The sequence below is a fragment of the Camelus ferus genome, chromosome 1 (genome assembly GCF_009834535.1).
Source record: "Camelus ferus isolate YT-003-E chromosome 1, BCGSAC_Cfer_1.0, whole genome shotgun sequence".
NCBI classification, from domain to species: Eukaryota; Metazoa; Chordata; class Mammalia; order Artiodactyla; family Camelidae; genus Camelus; species Camelus ferus.
The window spans coordinates 96,921,183-96,936,434 of NC_045696.1; the positions used below are offsets into that span (position 1 = coordinate 96,921,183).

Below are 15,252 nucleotides of genomic sequence, written 5' to 3' on the forward strand. Positions count from 1 at the left end.
AAAGAGACAATCCTATGGGGCATAACCTACTACCTACCACTTCTAAATTGAGAGGATTAAGCTAAAATCCACCCTTTTGAAAAAATAATGTTGCATTCCTATCCAACTTTAGTGCTTTTAAACAACTATGACAAGACCAATTCTCTCATTACACACTTTTTTTAACATCAGTGATCTAAAACTAATGTCGTTTTAAGAACTGATAAATCAATTTTACTAAACAGACTAATTTTTATATTTAGAAATACTAAAGGCCGCAGTTTGAAAAAAGACTCTCCCAGAGCTGCATTCTAAACTACAACGTATGGCCAAGCATTTCTATCAAATATTTCAAATAAGATTTCCATACCTGTCTTCATCACCATCAACAGGAATAGCTATGCTGAATACAGATGTGGCGAGACTGTTCATAGGTGTTAACTGAAGGGGGTTTGCCAGGGCATCTGCAACAGGAGGCTTCACAACAGGCTTATTTTCAGCAATGAGAGAAAGTGGTGGTTGAGGTAGGGGTTCTGATTTTCTTCTAGTATCGTCAACTGGCCCGACTAAAGGCTGGGTCTGAGTCTGAAACTGGCTTAGGTCAGACTGCGGTAGACTCGTCGGTGCGCTGGCGATGCCTGGCGCTAAGGGCAGCCCAGCGTGCTGGATTATGCTGCCGCTCCTGCTGACTGGCGGGTGGCTGCTCAGCTGCTGCGACTGGGCCAGAGGCGCGGGTACATTTGGCATAGTAACAGAAGTGGTAGACACACTAGGCACGCTGGGAGCGGGCGCGGCTGCAGGCACGTTGGGAACTCCGGGCACCATGGCGTGAGGGCCCCCAGGCACCGCCGACGGCGCGCCACTGCCACCCATCTGCGGCGGAGGCGCAAGCTGGGGCGGCCCAGCCCCGGCAGGAACAAGGCCCGGGGGCACTGCGCCTCCCACGGCCGCCGGGGGCACTCCGGCCAGCTGACCGGGCGCGGCCGGTCCGCCCGGCGCGGGGCTTGGCCCCGGGGCCACGGCTTCGCCCGGCAGGGGAGGCGCGCCCATCATCTGCGCGCCCGCGGAAGAGGCGTTCTGGCCGGGGCCCACGGGGAGGCTGGCCGCCGCAGCGAGGCCCGCTCCGGCGCCTGTGGACGAGGGCTGCGCCGGGCTGGGCGGCTGCAGCCCGGCCACGTGCGGCTGCAAGTACTCACTCTGGCCCGCGGGCTGGACGGGAAGTAGATGGCCTGGCGGAATCTGAGGCTGGGGATACGCGAACTGCTGGGGCGGCGGCGCGCCAGAAGCGCCGACGGCCGGGCTGGGCTGCGCCAAGGTTACATTCGTCAGCGGCAGGGCCTGTCCGTTGGGCCCCTGGGGGACGACAGCCGGCCCGGCGCCTTGGGGCTGGCTGGGCGGCGGGGCTGCCATCATCTGCGGCTGCCCGCCTGCGGCTCCCGGGAACGGCGGCGGCGGAGCGGAGCTCGGAGCCACAGCCCCACCTACGGGCGGCTGCGGCGGCTGCGGCTGCCCAACGCCAAAACTCTGCGGCGGGGCCGGAGAGGGCTGGCTCATCTTCTCCGACGGGGGCAGCTGTGACACAGCAGTCAAGGAACTGTCAGTTCCCGAGTCGGGACCGTGCGCCCCCGGCATGGAGGCCACCACCACCACCACCGACCCTCCGGTGGCGCCCAGACCACTGTCCCGATCCGCAGTCTGGTCAAAAGTATTGCTGTGCCTAATGCAATCCCCGGACCGAGTCAGGACGCTGCTGTCGGAATCCCGCTCGTAGTATTCCATACACGTCCATCGGCCGCGTCTATAGGGCTCCCCGCTCCCGTGGTCCAGCTTGATCACACGAAAACGGGAACTACAAGTGGTGGGGGGCTGCGATGGGGCGGCAGTCCCTGGCCCGGAGGAGGGGCCTGCGACCGGAGGGGCGCCAGGAGCCCCCGAAGAGGGGGCCGAGGTGGCGGCCGCCGCCAGGGTACTGGCCAGGGCCCCAGCCACGCTCCGAGCCGAAACGGCTCCTCCTCCATTGGCGGGAGCGGCTGCCGCGGCCGCCAGCTGCCCGTCTAGGAGGAGGTTTGGGGAGACGGTCCCGGGAGTCTCCGCATCCCCAACATTGTTGAGCGTCTCTTCAGAGGAGCTGCGCTCGCAGACCTCCTCGGGGCCGTAATCCGTGGCCCGAGATACGTCGAATATCTCGGAGGACACGTCCTCTGTGCGTGACTCGTCCGGGTCGTCCAGGCTCTCGGTGTCCTCGGTGATGCTAGTGGCCACCTGGGCCGTGGTGACACTGGTGATCTGGAAGCAGCTCTTCTTCTTGGCCGGCATCTTGGACATGGTGAGGAAGGCTGGAGGGCAGAGAGGCACGCCGTCTCCTCTGCGATCTTGCCGGAAACCAGGAAGGGCAGGGCACGGTCCCCCAAAGACAAAGTCCGAGTCCGCGCTGGGCTCTGAGGCCCGCCGCTGGAAGAGTCACGGGCTAATCTGGGTGCCGGTCCCTCGGTGAGACATCCTCCTCCTGTTTCCTTCTCGGTGTTGGTCTCTTCGGCTCAGCCCCCGTCTCACTCACGCGGCGGCTCCGCCTTCCTTCTCGCTTCCCGCAGCCGCGGCGCCTCAATTCAATCCCCTCAGTGGCGGCGAGAGCGCGATCTCAGGGGCGGGTCGGCTGCTGCTTCCTCCCGTCTCTGGGCCACCGTGGTCAGTCCAGCTCGGCGCTCGGCGCGGTCAGCAGGCCTTGACTGGGGGTGGGAGTGGGAGGGCGAAGGGGAGGAGGAGGAGGCGGCGGCGGCGTGAGGGGCGGTGCTGCCCCGCTCCAGCTCCTTGAGCCAGCGCCGGCGTCAGCTCCGGGCTTTCGGACGCCGAGGGAAGAAGGAGTGGCGAGTCCGGAGCCGGGGATTCCTGATTCAGCCAAGAGCTGGCGGAGCTTTGGCGCAGGCGGGCGGCCCTCCCTCCCCGGCTCTAGCCGGAGCTCAGCCCCAGGGACATGTCGACTGTCTCTGGCGGAAACCCGCTCCGGGGGAGGGGAAAGCCGGCTCGGTCCTCCTCTCACAGGGGGAGCCACCCCCGCGGGCCGGCGAGCGGCGGCGGCGGTCTCGGCCTCCCCTCGCGGCTCTTGAGAGAGTGAGGGGCGGCGGCCAGCTGGACGGTGAGCGGCGGCGCTCCGGCTGTGTGATGTAGCGGCGATAGCTTCTTCGGCTCCTCCTCAGTGCGCCCAGTTCGCAGGCCCTGGAGAAACTGAAATTCAAACTGCTGAAGCGGCGGCTGCAGCTCCCTCCCCTCGGCCAAGATGGGGCTGAAATGGCCGCGCCAGGGATGCTGGGAGGAGCAGCAGCCCCGCTGCCGCCGCCGCTGCTGACTAAAATGCCGCCGCTGCCGCAGCCGCCGCCAGCGCCGCAGCCGCCGCCGTTCCGTGACGCACCGGCGTCGTGACGTCACTGCCCCGCCCCTCCGGTTTCCTGCAGAGTTTCGCGTGGAGGCTGGGGGGGCGGTAGGCGGGGCTATAGGTTAAAAAAGGGGAGCGGTTTCTTTTTTATTTAAAAATTTTTAAAATTTAAATTTTGCTCTGTAGCTCTTTGAAGAGTGGAGGAGCGAAAGACTTACATTCCAAGCCTAGAGAAGCTTACAACCCAGCCAATCGAGTGTTTTTGTATCGGTTTGTTCCAAGACACTGGGAGACTGGAGGTCATGTGCTTGCTGTGTCTAATGTTTAGCAAAATCTCCGTGCAACGAGGCGATAGGAATGGGGGTTGGTGGGATTTAGCTAGGATAAAGAGGGAGACGGCTGGAGGAACGGAATCACTTAAAAAGTCTTTACTGAAAACAAGTGTTATCCTCTATAGTCAGAGGAGTGAAATGTTGAGAAAAATGGGGATGATTAACCAAGAATAGCAAGCCAGACTGAGTCAGAAAAAGGATCTTTAAGCCAGAAATTCTGTCTCCAACAATGGCATCGGGAGATGGTTACTTGCCCTGGGTGAGGTCAGTTTAAAAAAAGACTAGAGGTTACCAACATATTCCTAATTTTCCTGTATTTGTTGTGATTCCAGCATCGAAGAGTTCATTTAAACATCTTGAGACTGTTTTTACTTTCAGCACGAAATCAGCTTATGGGTTCCATAAATGTAGAACCTACTGCGTTAAATAGCTGTAGTTCTTTCTTTTGTTTATTCTAAAGCTCTTAGTTGGAGCCAGAGTGTTAGATGGTTTGGATTGGGCCACGAACAATCAGAAGTTAGGAAGCACCCTTTCCTATCCAGAAAGCAGCTATGAAAGTACTAGAGAATTTATCATCATTTAGTTCCTTTCTGGTGGAAAAAGTGGTAAGGTCATTCTTTTAAACAGAAAAATGAGGAGGGCAGCTCTTGAACTTTGACATATTAATACATCATCTAGGTAAAATCTAAGCTGTCTTGATAGAAATCAAATTTTCATATCTATTACAGGTTTAGCAGTCATATGATGACTGACATAAATCAGTTAATCATTGTATTCAGTTCTCTAATCTTTGAAGAATAGAAATACTTTTTATCCCAAAAGATGTTTTGATAATTAAAATTTACAGAGAATTTTTTAGGTCCTTAATTGTAAATAATGTACTGAGGTACATCATTAACCTTAGTAGAAACCATGTCCTCCAAACCCAAGTGACTGAGGTTAGGATGTGAAATAAGAGCACATACTAACACCCCTGTTCCTTAAGGGGGTGGGAGAGAGTAAAGGAACAAAGTGTAACATCATACTGTTATAGTGGCAGAGATGGCTAATGGAATGCTTCATTTCTAAATCTGTGATTTCAGTAATTGTTGGAGACAGTTTTCCATCAGTAAGTTAGATCAACTGGTTACATCCAGTATGAACTTATAAAAGGTTAATTTCAGTTTGGATTAATTTACCAGACTGTTAAAAGTGGTGATCAGTGGGTGATGTTGAGTGTGCGGCTTTTGGAAAAATAAACATTGTATGCCTGCTTGTCCCATTACATTATCTTATTACATAAACTTCTTGATTACTTGTTATGATACTCTTAAATCATCACACATTTAAAGGAAAAATCTTAAAGTAATCTGTAAGATCATTTCTCCTGAAAGAACCTGTAAAGCATTTATTATGAAATGAAAGTGATGACAAAGATAATTTAGAAGAGATCTGTAAGTGGTCTATATTTCTGGTAAGGATGAGGCTAAAAATGTTAAAAGACTTCTTAGCAAAAAATAAGATTTATAAAGTTAAAATGTTTTGTTTATATGTTTAAGGATTTGTGTGTGTTTGAACTAATAACATAGTTCTCTTGAGAGTAAAGTTTCCAAAAGCTTTAAAGGCCCTAGATTCTTTTATAAATTTTCTCTTTAAAAATGAGAGTAATTTATTGCATAAAATTTCTATGAAAAAATGATAAGAATTCTGGTTGTTGCAGATAAGTGTGAAATCACTTTATAGAGGACAAAAAATCATATCTATCATCAAACTACAAAAAGCTATGTAATCTCTTAAGATTACACAAAAGATTAAAAGCTTTCATGTAACTAATTAAAATGATAGAAACAGGATATACGTGCAAGTATGTTTGCTTTATGTGTGGAGAGTTCATAGGAAGTAACTTGGTAGCCTAACTCCCTGGATCTGGGGAGATCCCTCAATTCTCAAACCTCCAGACTAGGGATCTTAACGCAACTATCTAGCTCTGTGCCTGTACACAGAAACTGTAGGTGGAAACTGTGGGAATCCTTGATTACTGCTCCAGAACCTCCAACTTGACTGTTCTATTTCCTCAAAGGCTTAATTTGAAGCAGTATATGGGAAGTACATTTAGGAAGAACAATGCATGGGGAAAAAATGACTTAGAAACTAAGGACTGTTTCCACTGATTGGAAAAAACAAAACAAAGCAAGAAACAACTGCTGCAGCAAGGTCTTTTCATCATCTGAGAGCATCATACCCCCAAATTCTACTAGGTCATTATCTAATCATATCAGTTACCAGATGAAAAATTATTTCACAGTCACAAGATTCTGGAATGTTGACAGATACTCAAGAAAACCTCCCCCCTCCCCCAATGACTGAATATTATATTTAAAATAGTAATGGTACATTAATCTCAGCACTCTGGTATAGAGAAAACAAAATCAAACTTTCAGTGAAAAATGAAGCAACTGCCTAGGTGAAGAGAAGCAACCTTTTAGAATTAATACCATCAGTCAGACGGTGACATTTATTGAGCACTCCCTTGTGTGCTTTAGGAACTGGACAGCCTGTATCCCAGCCAACAAGTTTTTCTGGGATTTAGAAATCACTTATGTTTATTTTCCATATTTTTTATCACTAAATTGTTAGAAAAATACAAAATGTTGGACTAGTTTTCAGGCGCCAAAAATCATTTGCTGGAAATAAATATCAGTTGTCTAAACAAGTAGCACTTACTACTATGATTTTCCTAGGTTTCCATTTCTGGAACAATATCTTATTAATAAGCCCTTGCAGTGAGGCCATTGTGTAATATCATCCAAAAAGGAAAAAAAAAATGCAATCAAAGAGGACTAAAGCTAATAAAATTCCTTGAATACTTTTATAAAGAAAAACATAATCTGATTGAGATGTACAAACTTTGCTTGAGATTGAAATGTGTAAAATTTTCACATTTGAAGAAAAGTTCTGTTAGATACTCTTCTAGAGTTTTATATACTATGAAACAATGTCTTTTTTTAATACTGAAGATTTCCTTGAATCCCAAAGACCTTTGAAGTTCAGAAAAAATAAAGCAATTTGGTGGAAGAAAGGGGTGCATTTTCAACCAATGATAAATATAATGTCCTATTAAGGCCTATTTTCTTTTATTATGGAATTAATTCAGATACTTAAGTATTAGTTCTGTGGTTTTGAAATCTAGCTTAAATGATGCAGTGTAGGACAACTATAGTAGAAAAATCTATTAATGATTATATTACTTTTTTAAAAAAGAACATTTATGTGACCACTTGGGATAAAATTAAAGAAATCTACATTGCCTAATTGGAGAGAACTTGAGATCAAGAGTAAGCTCCAGTTTTACTATAAACTTGTTTTTTGACTGCTAAAAAGTCTAATAACCCCTCGGTTTCCCTACTACTACAAAGAAGCAACCTTATGCTAAAAGGGTGTTAAACTATCAATCCTAGTTAGTACTATAACCCAGAAGTCTGGAAATCGGCCATTCTTTAATGCATGGAAAAAGGTAACACGTGGCAGTGTTTTGGCATCTTTGCAAGGATAACAACTCAATGTGATACTATCGGCAGTAATATTGTTAAAACAACTTGTTAATTAAAAAGGAAAGTTACTAGGTGTACATGATTTTATGAAGAAGCCATATTCTGTCATAGATGAAATAGTTATTTACAGACATCCAATGGCATATCCTTTGGTAAGGTAAGTCATCATCATCTATTCTGTCCTTCCTGTGTATATGAATTTGGTGTATGCACAGATGTGATTACATATCATTTCAAGTGATGACATACCTGTAATTTTAAGTTGTAAATCTTACACTATAAAAGAACATTGAAAGACATCACCAATTTCTAGACTTCTGCGTTATAGTTTCCTTTGTATGTTACTATTATCATTTTATAAAGTTAAAAAATGTGTTGAGTGTAGAAACTTGTATAAACTTTATTTGGACATGAAGGATGGTCTAAGTGTTCTTGACTAATAATCTGATCATTCTAACCTAGCTGATTGGACTACTTTTAATTCATAGGAATGAAGGTTTGAAAGGCATAGATAAAATCTTGACTACTTTGTATTTGAAGTTATGTTTTAATTCAAAAATAGCTAGTTCTTTAGTCACTGGAAACAACACACTTTTAACATTTAACTTTAGAGTGCTTGAAATCCTACTTTGACAGCATTCACAGTCATTAAAAGCTCAACTCACGATCCATGTTTGCACAAGGATTTGAGTGTTACTTAAAATGTCCATGTAATGAGCTGCTTCTCTGCAAATTAATACTCACTTCCCTTCCCCATCTGTAACTTGGGATCTTTGGAGAAGAGGGGGAATAGAGGCAAAATACAAAATCAAGATGAAATGTTAGCCATAGGGTCATTCCAGTTGTGGCCATCAAATCCCTAATGAATAATAACAATAGTATTAACTATGACACCCATTTTGTGGCATTTACCTACTTTTAAACTAGATACAAATATATTTTCATCTTCAAATATTTAGAATATTTTCTCCGTCTTCACCCTATTTTTTTCTGGATTTTGATGCTAATTTTTCTTTTTTGCATATTGCATATATTTATTCACCAACTTATCTAATTCTAGATATTTGGCTTATAACTATTTCATTCTTACTTGCTTTATAGATACTCCATCAATACAATGGTTCTACCCTCTAAGGAAAAAAAATCAACCCCTCCCACAAAAATGCATATTTTCAAGAAAGAGAAATTATGTGCTAATGATTTATTCACATTATCCAAGTATTCTCTACTGAATTTCTTTCAGCTGAACTACTGTGTTTAAAGTAATTTTGAAAATAATTTTGATTTTTAATATTTCATTTGAAATATTTTATTTTGGTGTAAGGAAAAAAATCTCCTAGTAGCACTGACCTTATATTTTGAACAAACAGCTTTAACTATCTGTTTGTTCCTTCATTCAAATATATTTAGAAATCTACAATGTGCTGGCCTCTTTGCTAGACTTGAGGAAAACAGTTATGAACTAGACAAGCTAAGGTAAGCCCCTGTTCTAGTAGGTCTTATATTTTGGTAGGGGGACAGATACCAAATTTTCAAAATGTTTGTAATTTCAGATACTCATAAGTGTTAAGGAGAAACAAAACAATAATGGAAGGTCAGGGCAAGGGCGCCTGAGGAAAGGCTCTTTGCGGCAAACTCGCTGTCAGTAGCTAGAGTTTAAGGAAGAAAGATAGGTGCAGACAATGGCCCTGAGGTAAAAACCAGGCTGTGGTGGGGAGGGAGATGCGGGCATCTGAGGAGCAGAGGCCAAGTAAAAACATTTGTATTTTTTTTTTTTTTAATGTGAAGGGAAGCCACAGGAGGGTTATAAGCAGAGGATTAACATGATCTGATTTACATTTAAGAAGAAACCTTTTTGTTTTCTTAACCTCTCATAGTTTAGAATATGTTGTCTGTTATGTTTAGACAGATCTAAAGTTCTCATAGTATAGTCAAAGCTAAGTTTCTTTCTATTGGGCTATAATATTGCATCATACCAAAATGGTAGAGATAGCTAACAATCTCCATGACATTTCTCATACAGAGATTTAATACCTTTATATAAAGCAAAACAATTGATTAATACCTGTAAGAGAAATCTTTTTCTCAATGAAACCCTAGCTAACTTAGTGGCAGTGATTTTGACTACTCAAGAAGAACTTGAAATGCCCCACTTAAAAAAAAAAAGCCAACTCTGAAAAACAGTGAAAAAACCCATTTTGTTTAAATGTAATTATTAGATAAATGTGACAGAACCACCTGACAAGGAGAACTTCTAACAAGTAGAACTAATTTTAGGGAGACTCAGGGGTGAGCCTCATTTTTCCAATAAGATAAAAATAGACATAGATAAATCTAGGGATGCTTTGAAGCATTCAGTCAGTCATAGAAGAGCCATAAGGAAGAAGCTTGATGGAAGAGGTAGGAGGCAAGGCTATAGATTTTGGTATTGGTGGGTTAACTTTCTTCTAGAGATTACTACTTCTTATTTCCTTATAAGGGACTTCTACTCTGTTTCATGGGCTATTTCTTTGTTAGCAAGAGAATGCTAAGATAGCATTCTTTAATGAGGTTACACTCTGGTGCACTGGTGGAGACAACTGGCCTGGCCACTTCCTTCACTCCTTTATCTTCTCCCAATTCCAGGTCTTTGTGTACAAAGGTTAAATTAGTTCTTACCATGGTAAACTCCAAAGCAGGACTATCATGTCTGAGAGCTTCAATAGACATAGATGCATAGGCCATTATTCCTTTCTCTGGGGCACACAAAGCTCATCTATCTTCCTAGTTTTACACAGGAGAAGAAATACCTAGATGTTTTGTACCATAGGCTTCTATGCATATGTGAATGGACTGCTATAAATTCCAAACAGAAAGGAAAAGAAAGTTTACTTACCTTATCCAGTACTTTTGAAGTATGTTGTTTATTATTTGATGACATTTTTTGTTTTGTTTTATTTTTTAAAGTTAAAGTGTATAGCATGATTTGATTCACTTATGTCATGAAATGATTACCACAAGTTTAGCAAACATCCATCATCTCATATAGAATTTGGTGTTTTAATTGCCTTCCCCTGCCAAAAAAATAATAATACAAAAAAAAAAAAAAAAGAAGAATTTGGTGTTCTAGAAAGTATGATTACAAAGCATTAAGACTTGAAAAAGAAAAGGGTAGCATGCTAAGATTGTTGTGCAAATTCTGTAAGAGTTTTACATGTCTCATTGTGGCATTTTTGTTAATATCATTCTAAGACCTCTAAATTATTTTATAACTTAATTATGAAGCTTATGAATATTGATCAAATCACTTTCAATAGCACTTTGTTATGGGTAGAAAAATACCACTCATATTTCGTAGCCTACCCTATTAATGTACTTTACTTCTAGTTGACTTATGTTTTCAAAAATCAAAACCATTTTAAAGATGAATATTTGCCATCATTTTATATTTAAAAAATGTTAAATATGGTAGAATATTAAGCTAAAAGACATTGAACAATACTGTATCTCATCTTTGGGAGAAGATTACTTATATATATGCATAGGATAAGAATTTGGGGGAAAATATATCAGCATTTAAATAGTGGCTATCTCTGGATGATGAGATTAGAGGCTTTTTTTGCCTTAATTTTTAAAATTTCCAAATTTTCTGCAGTGATCACATGTAATTTTTACCTGTATGCATTACTATTATATAAAAAAATATACTCACACACCACCTAAACCAAAAGTAATGTTGTAAAGGTATAACAACAGACAAGACTACAATTTTAATTATGTGATGGATGATACTTTATAATTGCTGTCCAGAGATAAATTGTCCCTCAGGGACAGTATATATTTGAATGGCATCAAAAGATGACATTATAGCACAGGGAACTATATTCAATTTCTTGTAATAACATATCATGGAAAAGAATCTGAAAAGAAAAAAAAATGTATATTATAACTGAATCACTTTGCTACACACTGGAAACTAACATTGTAAATCAACTACACTTCAATAAAATTTTTTTTAAAAAGATAACTTTAAGAATGACTAGTACTTTTTCAGTTGAATCAAATTAATGCTGAGACATTTTAACAAATTTATGAAACTAAAAAGGAATTAAAAGGACATAAAAAACAAAAATAATTAAAATATGAGAAGTAAAGTTGAAAGAAATTGGGGTGTCAGGAAACCTTTGTTCTATTGTAGACTCTGCAGCATTCTATCTAGTTATGTGTCCTTGCACAGGTGGTACTTTCTCTGGGTCTCATATTCTTTATATGTAAAGTAAGGAAGTTGAATGAGAGGATGACTATTTTTGATTTTAAGATTTTATAAATCTAGACTCCCAAAGGACAAGATTGTTGTCTTGGTTTTGCATGCAACAGCCAACATATAAATGGGTTCACAAAATATTTTTGTTTTAGCTTTGGTAACACTTCAAATATGCTAGTTATTGCCTGATTCCCCCAAGATGCTTCTCCTGCCTCAGGACCTTTGCACTTATTGTACCTGCTTCTTCTTTCCTGAGATATTTGCATGCCTAATTCCCCCTACCTTCTTCAAATCTTTGTTCAAATGTCACCTTTCCAACTACACTAGTTAAAACTTGAAGCCCCTCCCACATCCATTCCTTTTTCTTGCTTTGTTTTTCTCTATCACACTTATTACCTTCTAATATATTATGTTGTTTACTTCTTTTATTTGTTGTCTGTCTTTCCACACTAAAATAGATTGTTCCAAGGAGGACAAGGTCTTTCACCTGTCTCATTCATTCTTATTTTTGCAAGACCTATAATAAAGTCTGGCACGTATTAGATTCTCAATAGATATTATAAAAGTAAATGAATTTTCCCTTTCTACAACATCCAACAATGTTTTTATTCAATATTAGGAAAGTAAAGCAGTAAACATGCCTAAAATCATGGAACATTGGTAGAAGGAAAGTCCCTGCAAAATCAGGTCCTTATTAAACATGTATCTTTAAAAGAAAGGAAAATAAATTATTTTAATTATTAGACAAAATTCTGAAAAACCTTTTTATTGAAGCAATTTTATTTTTTGCAAAAATATCAGAAATTATGCAAGCTGTATATTGGATCATACGCAAAAGTCCTTGAGAATACATCTTCTTCAGTATTCTATAGAAAGTATAAGATTGAAATTCTGATCAAGAATACACATTCCTTTGACATTAGCCATTCTTTTTTTTTTTTTTTAACATTTTTTATTGATTTATAATCATTTTACAATGTTGTGTCAAATTCCAGTGTTCAGCACAATTTTTCAGTTAATCATATTTAATTCAAGTCCCATTGAAATGCTCTTAATATTTGGTATAATAGTCTAGTTTAAATAACATTTCCTTTACATAGGAAAATATAATAAATAGAACCACTCTAGTGCTGAAAATTCTTATATTTTAAAATGTAGGTCTTATAGATATGTAATTATAGTAACAAACTATTGGGAAGAAAGACTATTTTGAATTCACAGAGTCTAAATGCAATGGATTAATGACTACCTAGGCTTAAAAAAATGACTTTAATAGACTCCTTGGGCTTTGTTTTCTTCATCTGTTTGGTTTGGCTGTTCTCATTTACATACTTGTTCTCATTAGGGTTTAAATTTCAGAGCTGGCCTCACTCTGCAATGGGAACAAATATCTTGCCATGTGATACCAACTTTCCATTACATCCTAAAGCATTTGCAGTCCCGGAGGCAAAGAATTTATGGTTGGTACATGAGAGATGGAACCATCACATAAAAGAAGCTAAATTTGTAAACCTATTTTTTTCTTGGTGCCAATATAGTTTCAAGATAATGAGAACTCAGAATAATCATCTAATGACCAAAAATGAATCATTGTTAAAACACTGTTTTTGGCATAAAATAGCTGATGTTTCTAGTTGGCTGATAATTTTCATAGCAACCACAGTATTTGGCATGTCCTAAACACCTTCACTAGAAGACTTCAGACCCCTTTGAGGCAGCTCATTATACTCTGAAACAAGTTCTGAGAATAAGGGAGAACAACACACAAATTTTGCTGATATCCTGTAGCTGTGTGGAGAGCATCATGTAGCAAATACTGAAAATACACTACAAGATTTCTCAGTAATTCTCTAGTCAAGTAGGAAATTGAGTAGATTCAGCAAGAGAGATTCAGAAGTACTGAAAGTCAATCCCCTAGTTAGAGTTTGGTCAGAATTCCAAACTTAATCGTTTTATTCTTTTCTAAATTGAAGTGTATTAATTGTTTTATTCTTCAAAAATAAATAAGTGAATGAATTACGGAGGCTATTTCAATAGCAGGGTCACTATTAATATATACAAAAATAACATGGCACCATATCTCCAAGGAGTTCTGTATAGGTCCCAATTTTTCCTTATTCCTCACTGTGTTCTATGAGGTTTTTTTGGTGGCAAATATAATTTTGGTTTTAGCTAGAAAGTCAAGGGAAATGAGTATTAAGAATAGCAGCCAATAACTATAAGAACTCATCACAAATCAGTTTATATCTCTGGTCGTACCTTGCATTCATGTAACACTTAGTGGTTGTCAAACTCTTGCACACGTCATATCATTTGACCCTTATAACCCTCTATCTGTGTGACCTTGGAAAGGTCATTCAGCCTGTGGTTCCCATTTGGTAAGCTGCATTTAATAGATGCCCTTAACTAAGTCTACAGGAGTGTTTCAGAATTAATGATAGTGTAGTCCAATACCTTACGAACTCTTTAAAAGAAAAGTATCATTATAAATATAAGATATTCTTATTTATCTAACTTGGGAGACTGAAATTTAGAGAGATCAAGTGAGCTGGCCCTATTTAACCACATTGGTCCCAAGTGACACACAGAATCATAAATTAAAATGTTTATATTTTATAGCGTAAGTAAAAAGCATGAACTTTTATCACAAAATGCAAAATACTGCCTCTGAAGTGGAGGATAGTACTTTCTAAAAAATATAAACAAATATTTATTCTGACCCATGAACTCACTAGTTTTATTTAAATGTATCAAACTATAAATGATTTCATCTGTTATTGGATAACATTCAGGCTATATATGATAACTGATGACAAATCCAGTTTGTTTGAAAAAGATACCCAACTTGGGGGTGATTAATCCCATAATTATTCTGAATTACATAAACTGAAAGGAGAAATAGGTAATATTTTTGATAAAAATAATATTTTCCAAATATGTATAAACATCATCAGAATACGATTTCATAGGTAATAGTTAAGGTAGTCAACTACTATAGCCTTGTCATATAGTTCACATATTAGAATAAAACCTCCTTAAGAACATTGGGTAATTTATAAGATGTCTCCATTTGAATGACATGATATTCTCTAGCTTCTAAATTATTGTTCTTTTTAAAATGTATTATTACCCAAATCACATGATTGAAAGATTGTTTGTGCTTACTGAACATTGCTAACATCAGAAAATGTTAAATTGTTTTATTAAAAACTTTTTTATAATGGAAAATTCCAATATATGTACGAGTAGGGAGAATTGTATAATGAATGACAATACTTGCATATTCAGCTGGGTTCCTAGAAAACGAAGAAAATGTGAGCCACAAAGAGAGATGGAAAAGAATGAGGGTTTACCATGTACCGGACAAGTGTGGTAGACATTTAAATATGTCTTCAGTTAATCTCCACAACAACTCTATGGGGTAAGCATGATCACCTCTAGTTTAGAGATGAAGTTGAGCCTGAGAGAGATTGAAGACTTCCTCAGGAGTTTAGAATCAGAGCCATATTTGCACTGGATCTGAGCGCTCCTCAGTTCCATGCTTGTGCCATGACTCCATTTTATAATTTATGAAACACCAGATTAGAGGTTCCCAAACTTGTGAAGAGGAACTACTTTCTGGGTTTTTGTTTTGTTTTGAGATCTCGTGATAGTGGAAGGAGAGGCCAAGAGAAAGGGGTTAAAACCTGTTATAGATGAATTCGAGGAGAATTGTTGCTGTCAGTGAGGTTCTCGAGTGGGGAAGGAAGTGGGTAGGAGGAGTGAAAGAAGCAATGAACCAGCTTTGGGGTACACCAG

The 15,252-nt window shown here is 40.3% G+C and overlaps 1 protein-coding gene across 3 annotated transcripts in view; it reads right to left on the reverse strand.

Moving 5' to 3' along the window:
- TSC22D2 (TSC22 domain family member 2) overlaps nt 1-3,370 on the reverse strand; it is a 53,783-nt gene extending 50,413 nt beyond the window's left edge. For 2 of the 3 annotated variants that reach the window (XR_004322447.1, XM_014561366.2), the window contains exon 1: nt 350-3,370. Coding sequence is in view for 2 of the 3 variants with exons in the window: in XM_014561366.2 (XP_014416852.2) it covers nt 350-2,304 (1,955 nt within the window). In the remaining variant the exon portion in view is untranslated. The remainder of the gene's footprint in view (nt 1-349) is intronic. The other variant, XM_006187245.3, reaches the window with a different exon arrangement.
- Nucleotides 3,371-15,252: the final 11,882 nt, after the last annotated feature.